We start from the raw sequence: 17906 nt of genomic DNA, 5'->3' as shown, positions 1-17906 counted from the left end.
ACCTACATATCTAGATATTTAGGAGGTGCAAAGATTCACAGTGAAAATTACAGTGTTTGTGGTTATTGAAACTATGACAGGTTTGTCATCTGACCAATCATATCGTGTCCACTCTCGTCCAGGCGCGTCTACCGTGGCTCAATTGCACTCAAGCCTCTTTGAATTGAATATGAACCACGGCAAGGAAAGCACGCAGCACAGCAGAAGCAACGTTCTTTCCTTCTTTAAACCCCCCTCCCCTTCTCTCACCTTGTCTTTCAACCATTTCTTCCTCCCACCCCTTTTTTGACATTGTATCGTGCGTACCTGCTTCTTTTTTGTGATACCTAATAGACTGAAACTGCCTCTCGATCGCAATTTCCATCTGGGGGACGCCTCCACTTGCCTTGCCTTGCTCCCAGAGCACCATCGAAAATGGCAGGCAGACGATCAGGTCGCGCTGCCGCCAAGCGGGCTGCGGCTGCTCTAGGTGAGTGAGTTCGAGCTCTCGTCTCGCAGCATCCAAACTTTTGTACAAACCACCACCAAATACGAAAAACAACAAGCACAATTCTCCCGGGAACGACATAGTTTTTCTACTCTTTTTTTCTCCTACTCGCATGTCCTCTTTCTTTCCTGGCGCATTTGATGTTTTTATTTCCTTTTCTTCAGTCTAGACTTTTTTGTTCTGTTTTGCGCAATTGCACCTAAACAAAATCGCATCCCGTCACCATGGCGCCCCGTGGAAAGATTCGCTTGAGACTGACGCGAAGTGCTAAATCAGAAAGCACCCCAAAGTCCTTTGCCGACTTGGAAGACGAGCCTATGCCCGATGCCTCTCCGAGTGCGCATGCTTCGAGGCGACAGCAGGTGCCAGACCCCGATGATGAGAAGGACGAGGATCACCAACCGAAGGACGAATCAGGGGACGAAGACGATGCAGCCGACGCCGCTGAGAAAGACGATGAATCCGTCAAAGAGCCCACGCCGCCACCCCAGCCTATGGTTCGCAGAAAGCGACTGGGCCGTCCACCCAAGAACCGACCCCCAGACTGGGACAACATGATTTCTGTTCCCGCCGACGAAGCCAATACACCGCGGCGTCGCGGCAGAGGTGGTTGGAGGGGACGAGGCGGTCGCAAAGGAGGTCCAGCTGCGCCAAAAGCCGAGCAGGTCATTGACGATGGATCGATTGTCGAGATAGTAAACGACGAGTGCGTACTACCTGAGGACCCAGAAGGCGAGACCAAGGTCGACAAGTCGGGCAATCTGCAGGGCGGGCGCGATTATCGCTGCCGAACATTCACAGTCTCAGGTCGCGGAGACAGACTCTACATGCTTTCGACAGAACCAGCGCGATGTGTTGGTTTCAGGGACAGTTATCTGTTCTTCACGAAGCACAAGAAACTTTACAAAATTATTGTTGACGACGACGAGAAGCGAGATATGATTGAGCGGGATATCATCCCCCATTCCTACAAGGGCCGTTCTATAGGTATCGTTACCGCCCGATCAGTTTTCCGAGAATTTGGTGCGCGCATAATTGTTGGTGGAAAGCGCATCCTCGACGACTATAACGTCGCCTTGGCCCGCGCCGAAGGTGCCATCGAGGGCGAGATCGCAGATCCGAATGACCGCTTTATCGAGGGAGAGCCGTACAACAAGAACCAGTACGTTGCGTGGCACGGAGCTAGCGCTGTGTACCACACCAACGTACCATCAGTGCCAGTTCCCAATGGCAAAATCGAGTCTAGGAAACGCAAGGTGAACGTCAATGACATGAACTGGATGCTGGAGCACGCCCGTGAGGCCAGGTACGTATTCATAAACTGGTTACATGCACCACTTGGGAGTTATCACGATGCTAATTAATAAACGTACAGCTCTTTCAATGCTAGCATCAATGCTATTCGAAAACTAAACAATGCTGGCGTGTACGACATCCACACCAATGTCATGCAGTACCCAGTAACAATGCAGCCAACGCGAGCGCGCATTGAGCAGGTCGCTCCAGAAGACGAGGAAGCTACCGCAGACAGCTCCGTGTTCCGTCCTGTCCCAGCCAAGATGGCGCGCAATTTCTTTGTTGCCGACACCTACTTTGAAACATCATCGGCAGGTGTCATCTCAGCATCTGGGGTGGACGGCACAGTGAGCTCGGCTGATTTCCTTGCTTCATTCCAGGGGCTAAGCACCGTGTCTGATGATATCAAAGATCTTCTGCCTCCAGAGTGTCGTGCCGCGTTTGACAGCGCCGTAGAGAAGGAGACATCGTATCGATCACAATGGGGCCCTGAGACTGAGAATATGTCGCGCCGGCAGCCTATTATCGACAAGGCAATTGTACCTTACAGCATGTCATAATTGAAAACTGTGCTGTTGATAGCACTGGTTCTTCTCGCGTGTGCACATCAGTATTGCGGTCATGGTTGTAGTGATATAGATATCGGGGCATTGTTCTCGATTTTCAGCAAGGGCAGGATGGAGTTGGCCTGGCACTGGAAGAAGGAAAGCAATACGGGCGTTGGTTGTCATGGATAAGCACTCGGTGTGGTTAATATTTTTTAAGCTGCAATATCATGCATGAATCATTTGAGTTTCGAGAGTTGTAATATATTATGCGAAAGATATGTAGCCTTGCTTTCGAAATGCAATATTGTCTTCAAAGTTGTACCAACCATCAAATAGCCTTGCTTTCGTAAAATAGAGACCAAATCGCTGAGTAAGTGGCTGGTTCAGCGTTCAGGTATACTGACGGTCTTTATGTGATTAAGATGTTTTCTTATGATAGCTATCGTGTTAGCGAGTTCAAGCCTTCGGCCCTCTTCAAATTTTGCTTTACATGGACGTGCGGAGCTTTGCAATACGATAACTTGCATTAATTAACATTAGTTACTAAGCCATCGTGCCTCCTTCAGCCGCCCACGATCTACGTCTCGCTTCTTTGCCAGCCTCGGTCTCTTTTTGTCCTGCAGCATTGGGGCTCCTTGGCACACAAACGGCGGGCCAAAAGAAAGAACTTAAAGAAGGAGGCTTTTTCTTCCGTCCCCATCGTCTCGAAGCCCCCGTTCGGCGTTTTAGCTAGTCTTTCGATTTTTTTTTAGTTTTTTTTTCTTTCTCTTCTTTTACAGGGTCTATGATAGGTAGAGAAACTAGAGTCATGTTCAAAGTTGGCGATAGAGTGGGTTTCTCCATCACCAACCACGTCTTTGGCTGTACATGCTTGGTGTTACCCCCACCCTCGCTTGAGAGGTGCCTTTTGCTTCTTCCTGTTTCTTCTTGGGCCATGTCATGGGTTTTGAGCAGCTTGACTGAATGTAGAACAACGGCTTCCCCACATGGATCCAATGATGCAGTTTTGGGCGTGATTATGATATGAGGTGGTGGTGTTGTTTTGTGTCAATCAGTGTCACCAGCCAGTGGCAACTTTGAGGGATGAATTCAGCCGGGAGAGACAAGCAGGCAAGAAAGGATCAGGGTCTCGATCGTCGTCCCCTTGGCTCAACCTGGTGAACACTTGTGACGCAGGACAGCTTCTGCCTTGAGCCGTTGATGACAGAATGGCTATTATATCCGTGTCGATCCAAGATACATCTTGTGTCATACCAAAATCCGGTATAAGCATTCACTTAGAACTGACGAAGGAAACTCTGCCTAATCGTGACGAGCATGTTGCATTTCGGATACTTTGCAATAACCCGCCCTTGCACTGATGGATAACTTGACGGTTGGTGTAGCTATGAGAATATTGGTGTTTTTCTCGTAGAATATTATGATATTCTATACTGAACCAACGGCAGTTTTGCTAGCATTTGTGACTGGTAAACATGATGACTGCCGCCACACACTTCATAGCCATGGCATTGGATGATAGATTTGAGATTATGTCTACTCTTCATGTGTAGATATAGCAAAGAGGCAATAGATCGTAGTTTACACACTCACCTCCCACCCATGTGGTTACATGAGTTGATGATCACGACAACCGTCTCCGGGGAACAGGCCCGACAATGTCCGCCGTTCGTGATGGTGGCTCGATCTCTGAACGTACCAAACATTCCATCGGCATTGGCCAGATATTAACATTGCTTCCTAACAACTGCCAGGCATTAACAGGCTCTTTCCCACGTCCATCACCAGTAGCGCTGGTAGAACCACCAGTGGCAGGTTGATATAGGGTAGTATCAGTCACAAGAGGTGTCAGGGCGTACATGGACATCCAACCCTCCCACACTGTTGGTAAATGGTATTGCAACTCCTCCCAGAGGCCTATGGACTTGAAGCTATGTCTCATTGATATGCAGCCCACACCGCTACACTCAAGAGACATGCCTATCACGGCTGGGGGCTGGGGAATTTGCTGCTACAACAGCCGCGTTAATTGTACCTACACAACTTGAGGCCAGCTGACATGCCAATACACCCGCCCTATGCACCAAGCGACCAGATGAGCTCGACAGCAAAGCGGCCCAGGAGGAGTCAGTGGCCTCTCCAACAATCATGCACAGTCATGCATACTCACTCGACCTAAGTTGTATTCGGACGTCAAATTCGAGACACAGTGACTCGTTCGAGATCCGTCCCTCTGTGGGAACACTAAAACCACACACAAGTCCTGCACAACACACACTGCCCAATGCTCAAAGGCCAAAGCGCTTAGAGGATGAGGGGTCATTTTTCGACATGGCCCATCAGCAAGGCTGTTCCTAGGGCAGACCGAAAAGTGCATAGTTCGCGCGGCAATGAGAAACAAAAGCAACCGTCACGCGAGTGAACATGGTGTTCGTTGCGGTCAAAGGGCGCCAACGGCGATCCAATCCACTGGTCCATGCCCTAAGCGGCAGGGCCAAGCTAGATGAAGCTGTTTGTATCGAAGCGAACGAGCGAGGGCTGGCTTTTTGTCAGATTAGTAACACCGTATATTTCCCGGCGTTGCGGTGTGGTATAGTTAGTATGTTGTGCGTCTTTATGACAGTCATAGCCATGGTGCCATGTTTTGTTGGAAGATATTATACACTTTCCCGCTTAATCACAGACCCTAAGATGAGGGAGAAGACTGCCGAACCAAAAGATGACCAAAGACCCTGAGAAATCTAGAATCTCGAATCCATTGAAGATTCAAGGTGTCATACCACATTAGGACTAGAGTCTTTGACTCTACAGCAAGACTCGCAAGGGGCCGTATCCATCACGATTAGCTCCGAGCGCCGAGTGGATATGTACGTTAATCAAGCGGCTGCGTTGGTCCCTACTCAACGTGTTCCACAATGTGACCCTGGGCAGTGTCGGGAATCGCTCCAGAGGCAGAAGCAGAAGCAGAAGCAGAGCGGAAACCATCGAAATGATTCTGATAATGTCACATCAAACGGTTCGGGACATCGTGTCCTACTTTCCCCTCCTTGTTTACACTAGATCAGCAAAGACCCAGCGCAAAACCGAGCACAAGTGCGCCTTGAAGACCCTGAAATGAAGGGTCACCAATTTGATGACCCTAATTTGTGAACCAGGACATGGCGACAAGCGACCCAAACCTGTTACATCTCGCTCCCAGGTCGACAATATTGCATGACTAATCAATCAGATATCGTACATCCATCAATGATGGAATAACAACTGATCACTTTTGGACAGCAAGTTATCTTGCTGGGAAACCCGACAGGACCATAACTGTTTCAAACAGCACACACGAAATTCGATGAACCAGCAATTTGCTTGGCAACAGCTGTGACGGGAGACGATTCTGATGACAATCGGCATTTGATCCATTGTTCAACATAGGAGTTTGCTAACCACGCAACACCGAATTTTTGCAAAGTATCATTATTCAGAGCACATGTTTCGTCTCATTATTTCAAGCTACTGGGCTCACATGGCAACCTGGCCAAGACGAGATGGCTCAAACCGACTGACCAGCTAGTTAATTTCCTGGGGGAACGGCGCTACGTATTGGCTCGCCTGCGTTGCAGCAATTGCTGTCCTGGTCAGTGGACCCAAATCTCCCACAACAGGGCTTGGGAGGCTCGAGTCGTGGTATTGGCTGAGGACAACAGCGGTGAACAGCACGTACGTCTCTGTTCACCACGCACCCACTCTAGTGCAGCTGTTGAACAAGTTGTTGATGTGCTGGTAGGCTAGAGAGCCAAGACGGCGTGGCAGAAAGGGGTTTGTGGCCTAGATGCGTGCACCGCGCTTGATTGACACGGCGTCAGTGGTGGTGGATCTGAGGCATTTCCCTCCGCATTCCTAGAGAGTCTATTCGGCCCAAACAACACTCGATACATGTTCTGGTGTGCTATCAAGGAGACGAAGAAGAGTGGTTGGGAGTTGCAAGTGAATGCGGTTGCACAGTGCTGTACACGTGGATGTAGATGCCCAGTCCTCATCTATATTCGTGATTCGCCAACAAGTAGCAACTGTTTGCTCCCGAGTCGAAGTGCTGAGCTTTTTGTGTATCTGAGGGTTTATCGTCCCCAAAGTCGAAATTTGGTCAAGGTCGATCAGAAAACAGATCGAATGCTGGCCAACGCTCCCAGTGATTTTCTTTGAGTATGACCAGCATGGCACTACACCTAAACCCGTTACACGATGGCTTAGACTTGGAGCTTTCGAGATCGGCTACGCTCAAAAGGTTGATAGGTCAATCCAAGTAACAAGAGATAGAAAAAGAAAGAAAAAAAGAGAGAGAAAAAGGCTTGGCCCACTGACTTGCTGGACAACTCCTGACTTGCATGTTGGTGACTCCGAGAACAGAGAGCTCTTGTGATCGGCAACAGAGGGAATCCCTGCATGTAGCGGTATTTTCGTACCTGGGCTCTGGGGCCCTTCTCTCGGGAAGGCCATTTGAAGTCTGCGAATTGAGTCAAATGGTTTCTGGAAGCACACCTCACAGGCTCAACAGGCAGAGAGAGTGGGCCATCCTGAACTTGCTACATGGGCCGACCAACCAAATATCAAGCGTAAACAACCTGAATGTTAACAATCACGCTCAAGCATGACTGAAGCATACAGCGAAACAAGACGTTTCATGCTCTGCCGCCATGTTTTTGTTGACTATACTTTGTTGTTGTTTTTGTTTTTGTTATTGATCTTGCCATTGCTTCTGTTGATCCATAATCTCATCTCGTTGCATTTTAATTTGAACAAAGCAATAAAACATGGGATCCGAAGCGTCTCATAATAAGTACCGGGTAAGGTGCGGTACATGCAATGCGTGGGTAATGCAATGCGGATGTTAATTACTGCGCCTTGTGGAAAGCGAAAGCAAACATGTATCGCCTCGATTAGACCGTGTCTGTGTGAGCAAAGTCAGAGAACGCCAAATTCGGATTTGATCGGCACGAAAAAGGGACTGAAGCTGGTGATGACGATGGACAACAATGACTTCCTTCCATCTGGAAAGAGGTTGACGAATGAGGGAAAGCACATGCAGGATCATCCAGTGGCCGCGCAGAAATTTCTGGCGCTTCTTTCCTGGGCCGCCTCCTGCTGCAAGTGACGATTTAAGCCACAAGCATAAGGAGCAGGAGCTAGAGAAGGAGACGGGAGGAGCACATGAGGAAAGTGCAAGGCTGGCAGCAACTTCCATGCTAGTGACGTCTCTAATGGGACCAATGCATTGCAATCCAACCACCCCAAGCGTGGCAAGTGTACCTCAACCACGAGACTAACTCCTACAGTAACCACTAACCCGAGCTGCCTGCTACCCCTTGGCTTTCTTCTTCTTCTTCATGTTTGATGGTTAAAATGCGGCAACAACAATTGGTCTGGTACAGTACTATGTAGGAGTACATGAGGCAATCTTGGCTCGGGCAAGTGTCTGGCAAAAGCGGTCCTTAGGCCCCAAGCCACAAGAATGATAATCACAAGATGAGGAACCTAGGAACCTGGCCCCTGGAACTAATTTTAACATGAGGAATTGAGGAAGGAGAAAAATAGCAACTTACATCACTTGTTGCAGGCTATCTTTGGATATTCTCCAGCTTCCATGACTAGAACAGTCTAAACCGATAGCCTAACAAAAGTTTTTCTCTCTCTCTCTCTTTCTCTTCCCATCAATCGATGCCAGTGTCAAAAAAGGACCCATCGAACCGTCACAGCCATAGTGGAGGACCTCGCCTCTCTCCGAGAGATGGCCCCCGATGGCTCGGATCAGGTGAGGGCTTACTTTTACAGTACGAGTCGCCATACCAGAAATAGCGTCCACTGCCGCCTCGGAGTCCACGCTAGCAGCAGGAAGGGGATGGTGCTGGCTAGGTAGGGGGTGCAGTCAAAAAAAAAAAAAAAGTGAAAGGAAAAAAACACGGAATCTTTCAACGAAACGAATGAGTATGTACCCTGTACAGGACATCAATTGAAGGTTGAAGAAGATATTTCCTTGACATTAACCATCGCAAGACTATTACATACATGGATTCAAAATTAGAATAGATCTTGAAGCTGGATACTGCCTCTGATCTTATTCCACGTAATTGAAACATATTGTACTAATTATTATTCTCTCCTTTGTTATTGACGACATGCATGGAAGGCAAGGCGAATAAATTAATGATTGTGCACATTTCCATGACTTTGTGGTGCTGTATGTCATATACCTGGACAGGCCCGAAACGCATCACGATATTACAAGTGGCAGAGATCGTTGGTCTGTCTCGTCATCATGGCAAGATACAGTCGATGGGCAGCGAACATCCTATCCATTTCAGGGCACCCAGATCCTAATGTCGGCCTTCTCATTCTCTTGATCGAACTACGTGAAAGATCCCTGGATCAGTCAATGAACCGACATTGGCTGACAAGGCCCTGTGGACCACTCTCGTTTGAAGTAACGCTAGGACGACCAAGTCGAACAAGTCAAGGAAGCGTGGAGCCACTGAGACAGATGACTGCTACCTACTTTGGTGCATGTACCTGGTGCCTTTTGAGGATGATGAACCCTTCTCGCACCAAAGACTCCAGATTTCCAGCCTAATTGTTCCATTCTTTAACTTTTCGATAGGTACGGGTACACATGGGGAAGAAACTGGGTTTTTGCTACGGCTTGCATTTTGCGTTTTGTCTTGAGATAAGAGTTAGCTTCAAGTGTGAGCAGACGTTTTGCAGACATGAGCAACTAGCTGATTTGATGGGCAGAATCAATGACTGACTGGCTTTGATGGAGGCGGGTAATAATACATGTTAGTTGCTGTCCTGTACTCTGTACGCGGCTAGGTAAAGGTAGGTGAAGCAGGTTGACGCACGACCACGGTGGAAGTGGTGGTAATGACCTGGGGGGCTGCGTGACAGACAGTGCTCTGATTGATCAGTTTGAACTTTGATGAAAGAAGAAGCTCCACCCATGGTTCTGCTGGGTTTCTCACACATCCCTTCCACCCATGTCCCTGTCCCGTCTCCGTTCGAGGAGGGTCCCACCTTAGTCTTCTCTACTGGGGCTCCCTTGAAATTCCAACCGTCATTCGCTACCCGTGTCAGCCTGTCGATACAGACTTTTTTCTTATGTATTTCTAATCTGTTCTAGTCTTCCAAAGGAATACACACTTGCAGTAGGTGCTCTGGACAGTACTTGTTCTCGAGACCCACTTCAAGAAGACAGAAAATTGCACTGACTGAGGGAGATGGTCCTTCGTCTTTGAATGTTTTGATAATCGTGAATTGGGCTTCTGTCAACGACAGTCTATTCGTTGATGACTCGACGCACCCCAGTTTTAATTCCTGCTGTTCCACGCCCGCCGCCGTCACTTGTCGCTCCGTGCGTGGTGAGGTGAGGTGCATCGCCCGGGGGCTGCTGTAGGCTAAGTCCATGGAGTAGGGTAGGGTAGGGTACGGTCGGGGGTTCCAGGGACCCATCCACCCATTTCGAGTCCACTCAAATGACTCCTCATCATGGAAGAAAGAAAAAACTGGCTGGATGGGATTGGATTGGACTGGGGCCTGGGGGACCTGGCAACTGTCGGGCACTGCTACGCTGCACGTTGACGCTGGGCTTGGCTACGTACCGTAGCCGTTACTACTACGACCATTTTAGGTGTCAGACCAAAGAACCTCGGCGTACTCGTACTCCCGTCTCTACCACTCACTGATGCTGGCACATAGCGTACTAAGGTACCTTATACGCAGGCACACCCACGCAGGCACGGTCGGTACCGTACAGCCTGAGAGAGGTACCTTGCCTTACTCCAGGCCACTTCCATTAATTCACGCTCGCTGCAACAGTGGAGGAACGAACACCCGACCCAACTGACCAGGACCTGAAGTCCGCCACGCCCACCTCCACACTCGCTGCACACTCTCGCACCCGCTATTCCTACGCGCATTGGACCAGTCCAGTCCAGCACCGCATCATCCCCCATCCCCATCTCTCCATCTTGCCATCCAACCTTTCTTAGCCCTGGGCTGCCGGGGCTCTTGCTTCTTCTTTCATCCTCTTCCACCCTCACCATCATTTCTTTTTCTTCCCCTTCCTTCACCCTCCTCACCTCTCTACTTTTCTACCTCTTCCTCCTCCACGATAGAAACCGAACTCTCCCAATACCTAGACAATTATCAGTCAGCAGGCCTTCATTTGGTTTGTCGACTCTGGGGTTCCGGTACTTTTCTCGCGCGAGTTCTTCTTTGCCCTGTCCGTGTCTACCCAGTCCGTGTAGTAGACTCGACCTGCATTCTCCAAACGTTATTGAACCTCAACCATCAACGAACTTTGGACTTGTAGTTTTTAGGGTTCTCTCACTCCACCTTTTACGCTTTCCTTACTCCCAGACGACTGTCTTCTCTCTTTGGTGAGTCTCACTTTATTATTGGTTCCGTCACGATCTATCAACAATTGTGGTCTCGCTCTGTTCAATCGATCAACAAACACGCGTATATATCTTCGACTTCTACTCGCTCGCTTCTACCTGTTCATCTTTTTGCGTTTCCCCTACCGCCGACACCCTCGCAGCTTGACCAACCAACGAATATCGCGACAACGGCTTCAATCTCGATTCCAACGACGACAGAAGACAACCTGACCACACCTCCACGATCATCATGGCAATTCTGGTCAAGACATCCAACTAACTTTCAGATTTAGACTGCTTGGATTTGAGACTCATCGGGTTTCCTATATACCATCGACATTGTTTTATCACCGTTCACAACAAAAGCAATTCTTTTTTTTGGTCCCAATCGGTAGACCATTCGCAAATTATATCGAATCTTCACGATTCGTCTATATACGTTTTTCCGTACCTTGACGTTACAACTCACGATCCAAGGTGCTTCAGTAAATGGCCCGAAGCGCCTACTGAACTCTAGTCGATTTATTATCGGCTCAGCCTCGAATCACTTTCGCGTTCACGCCAACAGGACCGTCTTAACTGTGGTATAAACCTACAGTTTCGCTTTACGGCCCTACGTTTCGCTTCATCTTCCGACAAAGGTCGCGTTCGATCTTCGTCGGTTCCATCTCCAATCCTTCATCATGCCCGGAGGCGTGTGTGCCGTCCTCGACTATGAGGTCGACATGATGTCCGAGTACGTTGCCGAGATGGCCACCCGTGTCGTCACACCTGAGGCTGCTGTGACTTCGCCCTTCCGCAAGTTCGTGTCTCAGATTCTCACCTCAACACGACTGCCCAGCACCACCATCCTCCTTGGAATGAACTATCTCGCCAAGAGGATCAACACCTTAAAGGGACAGGGTCCTTACAAGGCCTCCGAGGGACAAGTCTGGCGTTACTTGACCGTTTCTTTGCTTCTGGGAAGCAAGTTCCTCGATGACAACACCTTCCAGAACCGCTCCTGGTCTGAGGTGAGTGGCATCGCCGTCTCTGAGCTGAATTCCCTCGAGTTTGAGTGGGTCGAGTCCATGGGCTGGCGTCTCTATGTCAATCTTGACATGAGCAAGGATTACCAGGCTTGGCTCGAGAACTGGCGTGACTGGCAGGAAATGAAGAAGCGACAGGTCGCCCAGGCCAGCCGCGAGAGGCTCGCATCTGTTGTTCCTGCCATCGACACCGACGTCGCCAGGTACTCTGGTCATCGCCAGTCTCCTCAATCGCGTTACCTCCAGGAACAGGTCGCCGAATACGAGCGCTACCAGGCCATGAAGTCCCAGCAACAGAGCTATCGCCCACGCGAGTCTGGCTGGGGTCACACTTCTTGGGGAGCTCCTCTCACTCCTCCCGACTCTGGCTATGGCACCCCAGACTACGCCATGTCTGCTACTTCGAGCAACGACCGCTATAACGAGTGGTTTTCTCAAGCCGCCGCACAATACGCCAACCGATACCCTCAACCCCCTGCCCACAGCACGTTCTACCCCAACTCGCGCCACAACTCCTACAGTGGTCACTACCACTACTCACAAAACATGTGGGAGCATGGTCTTGCTGAGTGCAGCTGCACTGGCTGCGTTGATCCCATGAAGCAGCAAGTTCCCTATTTCGTGCCTCACGGCTACAGTCAACCCGTCATGGGTTAAAGTCATACCAAAAATGCTTCATTTAATGCCTCCGATCGAGGGCGGTTCGATCTTGGAAAGAAGAAAAAAGTTTTAAAAGGTTTCATTTTTACGGCCACGATTTTCCTTATTACACGCATCCCGAGAACGATAAATTCGCATTCAGATACCCCAGGCACGACAAAATTGTTCACAAGATGACCTTTTCGGCGGATCATTCTCAGGATTTCTATTACAGTCATGACTGGATGACGAGACCCGGTTAGCTTTGCAATGCTCTTCACGGGTAAGCAAGGCTTATTGTTTCCTGGTCATGTCCAGACACAATGGCATTCTCCTTACTGTTTTCTTTTTGATTATACGTTCTGTAATGGTCACACTCGGCGTTCGGCTTTCTCATTTTACACTACACGGTTCTGGTTCGATAGACTTGCAGTTTACAGTTTCCATTGGCACTCGCGTTCGGCAGCATTCACACATTTTGTTACGTCACGATTCGCAGCTTGCCGCTCCTTCGCGCGGTACTGGCTTCGATTCCGATGCTGACGGCAAAACGACGAAAACTTCAGCACAATACATCCTACTATAGATGGCGATTCGGTAGCGTTACACCACTGCCACTCGCTTGGACACTCCATTCGGTGGTAAACACAGGATGGCACACACGGTCACAATCTGCTTTGGCCATTTCTTCCTCATGTTCTCATGTCTATGCACAAATCAATGCAACTTGATTCGAAGCAAGTATGACTCGTTACTGCTCAATGAGCTAAGCGGCACAGACTTATTGAGGACGGTACATATATTTCCCTTTTCCGCACTTTTTTCTCTTTTTTTTCTTTTTTCTTTCGTTTGTTATCGTAAGTGGCAGAAATGGATTTGACCACAGGGAAACGGGTTTACATGACGGGGTTTATGCATTGCAATCAGCGGGTAAAACAAGGGATCTGGATTGATCGGCTGATCATCGGTTTGATATTACATTCTTGCTTGTTTCTTTTTCAAACTTCCCGGTGTGTCGGGTACTGACATGGATTCGTCAATGTCAGTGTGCCTACCACCAGAGGAACGGGGTGTTACGCTCTTGACTTTTGCTTCGTACAGGGTTCGGTGTCAGGCACTGCAGCAGACTGACTTCAACACGATGTTGAGGCAGCTGCTTTTTGTCGCGTCGGCTTAATGAAATCATTATATCGCCGAGTTTGTTTTTGCTATCACATCTTTTCTTTTTCACGACTTGAGACGATTCTCACGGAAAATTCAAACAACATTCAAGGGCACGGAACGATGCAGTCTACAAACACGAGCTGCTTTGAATCTCGATATAACGATTCAACAACCCCGATGATGTATTTTCCAGCTCTTGAAGGCTGTTTTTAGGTAGTTGGCTTTTGTGTACTATGTGCGCAAATAAAAAAGGTGTTAGATGCATTTTTTATTGCTCCAGTGCATGCAACGGGTCAAACAAGATGATTTGCATGAAGGTGGATTTGTAAAATAGTTGAGGTAGGTGTCTAGGTAGAACACGAACTGAAGCAGCATTGCATCAGGGTAGTCTTGCTATATTTTCTCTTGCAAGAAGAGCCTTGTTTACAGAATTACTCAAACAAACAATAAGAATAACATTTCAACACGTATTGCTTCGTGCCGACTCTAATTTCCTGCTTGGTGATGAATTGTGAACTGTTTACCTGGTATTCACCAGTCTACTTGAGCCGCTGGCGGTAGATTATCGGATAGGCTGTCTGTACCTGAGTTTGACGAATGTTGATATTTGTTTCTCTTCGTACATAATCTTGACACCCGTTATAGTGACTTCGCTCATACCTATACCTTCTGACTGACGCCACGGCTCATTACTACCATCAAACCATGTCCAACCGCTTTGTGTCTGCGGGCAAAATTGGTTCGTCAGGCGAGATATCTACAGAAACCAAGAGCGCAGAACCAAACGCATCCCAGCAGCCTCTCCACAGCTCTACAAAATTGAAAGAATGGGAAGCCGTTCAGGAACAACTGGAAGCTGAAAGAAGAAGACGTGAAGAGCAGCGCATCAAGTTGGCCACAGGAGAGGGCGAAAAGAGTTTATATGACGTACTCCAAGCAAACAAAGGTTGGTATTCTTTCCAAGACATGATATCATACTCATTAATTAACATGAAACAACAGCTGCGAAGCAAGCAGAGTTTGAAGAACAAAGCAAACTACGTAACCAGTTCCGCGCGCTGGACGATGATGAGATAGAGTTCCTGGACGAGGTACGCGCAAAAAAGCGCGCCGAGGAGGAACGCGTGAAGCAGGAGACAGAGGAGGGTCTAAAAGCATTTCGCGAGCGGCAAAAGGGCGATACTGTTCAGGACGGACCTGCTGATGCTCAAGAAGGAGGCGAATCGTGGGAGATTGGCCGGAAGCGGAAGCGCAACAAGGAGAAGGAAGTCAAGGGTTTAAGGCGCAAGGTCACTACTGCAGAGGAAACTGACAAGCAAGATCTGAAGCCACCAGAAACCACAGAACAGGACAGCGAAAAGGAGGTGACGCCCAAAGCTGCAACTCAAACAGCCCCAAAGCCGCCTGAAAAGAAGGCGTCGGGGTTAGTGAGTTATGGGAGTGACTCCGATGATGACTGAACATGCCACAAGAACTTATTAAACATGGACACCATATAAACAGGGAGACTTGGCACATTGGCATCGTTGACACAGTAGCTCATGAACAAATACCGTCCTACGCTTTATCAAAGACGCAAAACAGATCCTGCCTTCGCCTACCAAGGTATAATATAAATACATATATGCATGCAGTCCTTTGATCGTAATATGCTCCCCTTGAGAGTGATTGGAATAATAGTACAGAAAAACTACACAGCGGTTTGCCTCAACCGCGCTTCTTTTCATATCTCACAGATACAGCACCTTTTTTTACTCATCGCCGTCCACGTTGCCAACATTAGGCCGCATGGGCTTGGCGGTAACGGATTCAACAGTCCAGTTCCACAAGCTGCGGAAGCTTCCCTTGATCCAACCCTCAACCTCGGCCTCGGAAACCTTGACTTGAGCGGCGCGAGCCTCGACCTCAGAGGTCATCTCGAAACGCCGCATGCGCTGCGCCAAGCGAGGATCAATGACAATTGGCGCGGGCCAGATCTTCTCCTTGGGAGGCCCGGCAGGAATGATTGCAGCGTTATCGTCGTCTGTCGTGGCGGGCTCCTCAGTCTTCCACACTGACTTGACCCAGTCATTCTCCTCATGCTTGAGGACGAGCTGCTGCTCGTACTGACCATCGGCCTCGCGCCATTCGCGGGAGGAAGCGGCGAAGCATACGGCGGCGACTTCACGGCCGATCTCATCGGCGAGCTTGCGGCGGTTGAAGAAGCGGTTCAGACGAACGAAAGTGTGACGGAAACCGAGGCGGTGGGGTAGAGGAATGGGGTTCGAGGGAGAGAACTCGGCGGGAATTTGAGTAGGGAGACTGGCGAGAGGGTAGTCGGCGGTGGTGTTGTAAGGGACTGGTTGGGGCGGTCGTTCGGGCTTCTTCTCTTCGTCTTTCTTCTCTTCCTCCTTGGGCTCATCCTTCTTCTCCTCAGCTTGCTCACCCTCGACCTTGGGGGTCTCAACAGCTGCATCGATAGCTGCAGGTTTCGTTTCTGTTTCGGGCTTCGCAGGAGCATCGAGTGGGCCGAGCCAGCCTTCGTGTAAACCTCTCATATACTCCTTCCATGTATGTAAGCCGAAGACGATATCACCCTGGACGCCCTCATATTCTGGTATGTTGTTCTTCTTTCTCAAAGCCGCTGTTATCGCCTCATCTGTTTGTAGATCCTCCTCGGCTGGTCGCTCATGCTGCCTTCTGTCCCGACGAATCTTCTCTGCCACAGCGGCTCTCACATCGCCCTGCTGCCTTCCCTGTACGAATTCCCAGTCAAGACCAGAGGCGGCCAGAACCGGCTTCGCATACTCGATAAAGTGGTCCTGCGCAACACGCAGACCGTCTCCAGGGGGTGATTCGAGGTAGATTGTCAACTTGCGAGGAAGATGGCTTGCTGAGGGGATTAAATCGGTTGCAAGAGGAGCGACGACATGCTTCCACTTGGCTGTGGCCCTCTTCTTCTCGCGCTTATCGTAGATAATAGCCGCTGAAATAGAACCAGTGATGGCCCAAAAGATGAGCCAGTTTCGTGACGGGAGTTTTCGAGGAAGATTTGGCAGGCCCATCATTCGAAGAGCTGGATTCTGTTGCGGTTTAGGACTGGGGGCCTTGTAGGTTGCGCCGGTGCCAGCAGCAGGCTGCTTCGCTGGGGGATTAGAGTCAGCCATTGTGTGTGGATGTTACGGCAGCCTTGACTGAAAAGACTGGAAAGCTCGATCGTCGAGGTCTTTGAATTGTATGAACCGCGGGGCAGCGAGCGTCGAGATATCCGCTTCGCCGTTTAGTTCGGACCGCTGAAAAAAAAAACGGCGATAAGCAGCTCCGATAAGGTCCGGCGGTCGGGATGGAACTACTTTGGCTCCGGAGTGTTGATATCATGGACGAAGCACAGTCAATGGCAGGTAGAAGACAATTCTGGGTTTATTTGTAAATACAAGATAACATACCTGATAGAATGAAATTTGTTTTTTAGTTTATATCTCATATCTCATATGCTGTATTTGGTAAGTGGGCACTATGTAGACCTCGCTATCAACATTTCCCTCTGTGTATCCAAATTCTAAAAGCAGACGAGATATATGGTTTTGTACAGCCTTAGTACCAAGGTAGGCTGCTTCAATTCCATTACTACATAGGTACCTACCTAGTACGTACCTGATATTGGAATTCCCCTTGCTCTCGGTACTTGCTTCCCCTTGATTAGATACACTGATGGCAGGCCCGAAAGCCAACTTGAATTGAGCATGCGACCATTGACTGAGGTTGTTTGGACTAAGTTGGTGTCACAGTGCTTCCAATTCTCACATGTTCAAGGATCCCTGGCAAATTGCCATGTGGGAAACACAAGCGACAATCGGGTGGTACAGAAGCCGAGACGAGCATGGTAAAGCTCCATCTGTATTTGATTCAGGGTTGTATTAATAAAGCCAAAAGTGCTATCCGAAATGATTCAAGTAATTAGATATCTCAGGAAACAGATGACATGTCGTCAGAGTTCATCTACCTGTGGCAATCAGATAACATAGAGACCGAATAATTTGGGAACGAAAGCTGTTGATAGATACCCAAGGATTTGAAAAGGTGGAGGGTCCCGCGACATGTGAGTGACAGGTTCACCTGAGGCTCAGGAAGAATAGTAGAGACGTACATATCCGTCCGCATAGCAACAAATCCGACATCCAATCTGGGGAAACGCACCGGGCAGGGATTTGGCCCCTGAGAGATCTCCAGTACAGCAAAACAAGGACAAGCCCAGAAGCAAGTCTGCAGACACGCTGCAACGTATAAGAACCGATAACAGAGATGAGGACTAGAGAGAAACCGGAAGATGGTCAGTTCACGATCG

The 17906-nt window shown here is 49.1% G+C and overlaps 5 protein-coding genes across 5 annotated transcripts, besides 4 other annotated features; 3 read left to right on the top strand and 2 right to left on the bottom strand.

Annotated features, from left to right (window-relative positions):
• Positions 1–711: 711 nt before the first annotated feature.
• On the top strand, positions 712–2343 carry FPSE_01820 (uncharacterized protein; the record flags this gene model as incomplete). The annotated part of the gene is made up of 2 exons (XM_009254939.1): positions 712–1793; positions 1863–2343. The coding sequence occupies 2 exons, from the start codon at positions 712–714 to the stop codon at positions 2341–2343; spliced, it is 1563 nt and encodes a 520-aa protein (XP_009253214.1).
• Positions 2344–6630: 4287 nt separating this feature from the next.
• Positions 6631–6669: a repeat region.
• Positions 6670–7035: 366 nt separating this feature from the next.
• Positions 7036–7083: a repeat region.
• Positions 7084–9489: 2406 nt separating this feature from the next.
• Positions 9490–10418, bottom strand: FPSE_01821 (uncharacterized protein; the record flags this gene model as incomplete). The annotated part of the gene is made up of 2 exons (XM_009254940.1): positions 9490–9963; positions 10218–10418. The coding sequence occupies 2 exons, from the start codon at positions 10416–10418 to the stop codon at positions 9490–9492; spliced, it is 675 nt and encodes a 224-aa protein (XP_009253215.1).
• Positions 10378–10480: a repeat region.
• Positions 10481–11434: 954 nt separating this feature from the next.
• On the top strand, positions 11435–12436 carry FPSE_01822 (uncharacterized protein; the record flags this gene model as incomplete). The annotated part of the gene is made up of 1 exon (XM_009254941.1): positions 11435–12436. The coding sequence occupies one exon, from the start codon at positions 11435–11437 to the stop codon at positions 12434–12436; it is 1002 nt and encodes a 333-aa protein (XP_009253216.1).
• A 1851-nt stretch (positions 12437–14287) lies between these two features.
• Positions 14288–15042, top strand: FPSE_01823 (uncharacterized protein; the record flags this gene model as incomplete). Its single annotated transcript, XM_009254942.1, has 2 exons — positions 14288–14528; positions 14585–15042. 2 exons carry the CDS (start codon positions 14288–14290, stop codon positions 15040–15042), a joined length of 699 nt encoding a protein of 232 aa, XP_009253217.1.
• A 291-nt stretch (positions 15043–15333) lies between these two features.
• FPSE_01824 (uncharacterized protein) lies at positions 15334–16728 on the bottom strand (the record flags this gene model as incomplete). The annotated part of the gene is made up of 1 exon (XM_009254943.1): positions 15334–16728. One exon carries the CDS (start codon positions 16726–16728, stop codon positions 15334–15336), a length of 1395 nt encoding a protein of 464 aa, XP_009253218.1.
• Positions 15943–16011: a repeat region.
• Positions 16729–17906: the final 1178 nt, after the last annotated feature.

The sequence above is a fragment of the Fusarium pseudograminearum genome, chromosome 1, assembly GCF_000303195.2.
Source record: "Fusarium pseudograminearum CS3096 chromosome 1, whole genome shotgun sequence".
NCBI lineage: Eukaryota > Fungi > Ascomycota > Sordariomycetes > Hypocreales > Nectriaceae > Fusarium > Fusarium pseudograminearum.
Note: the sequence above shows the minus strand (reverse complement) of the source record. Positions and strands in the feature narration are given on the sequence as shown.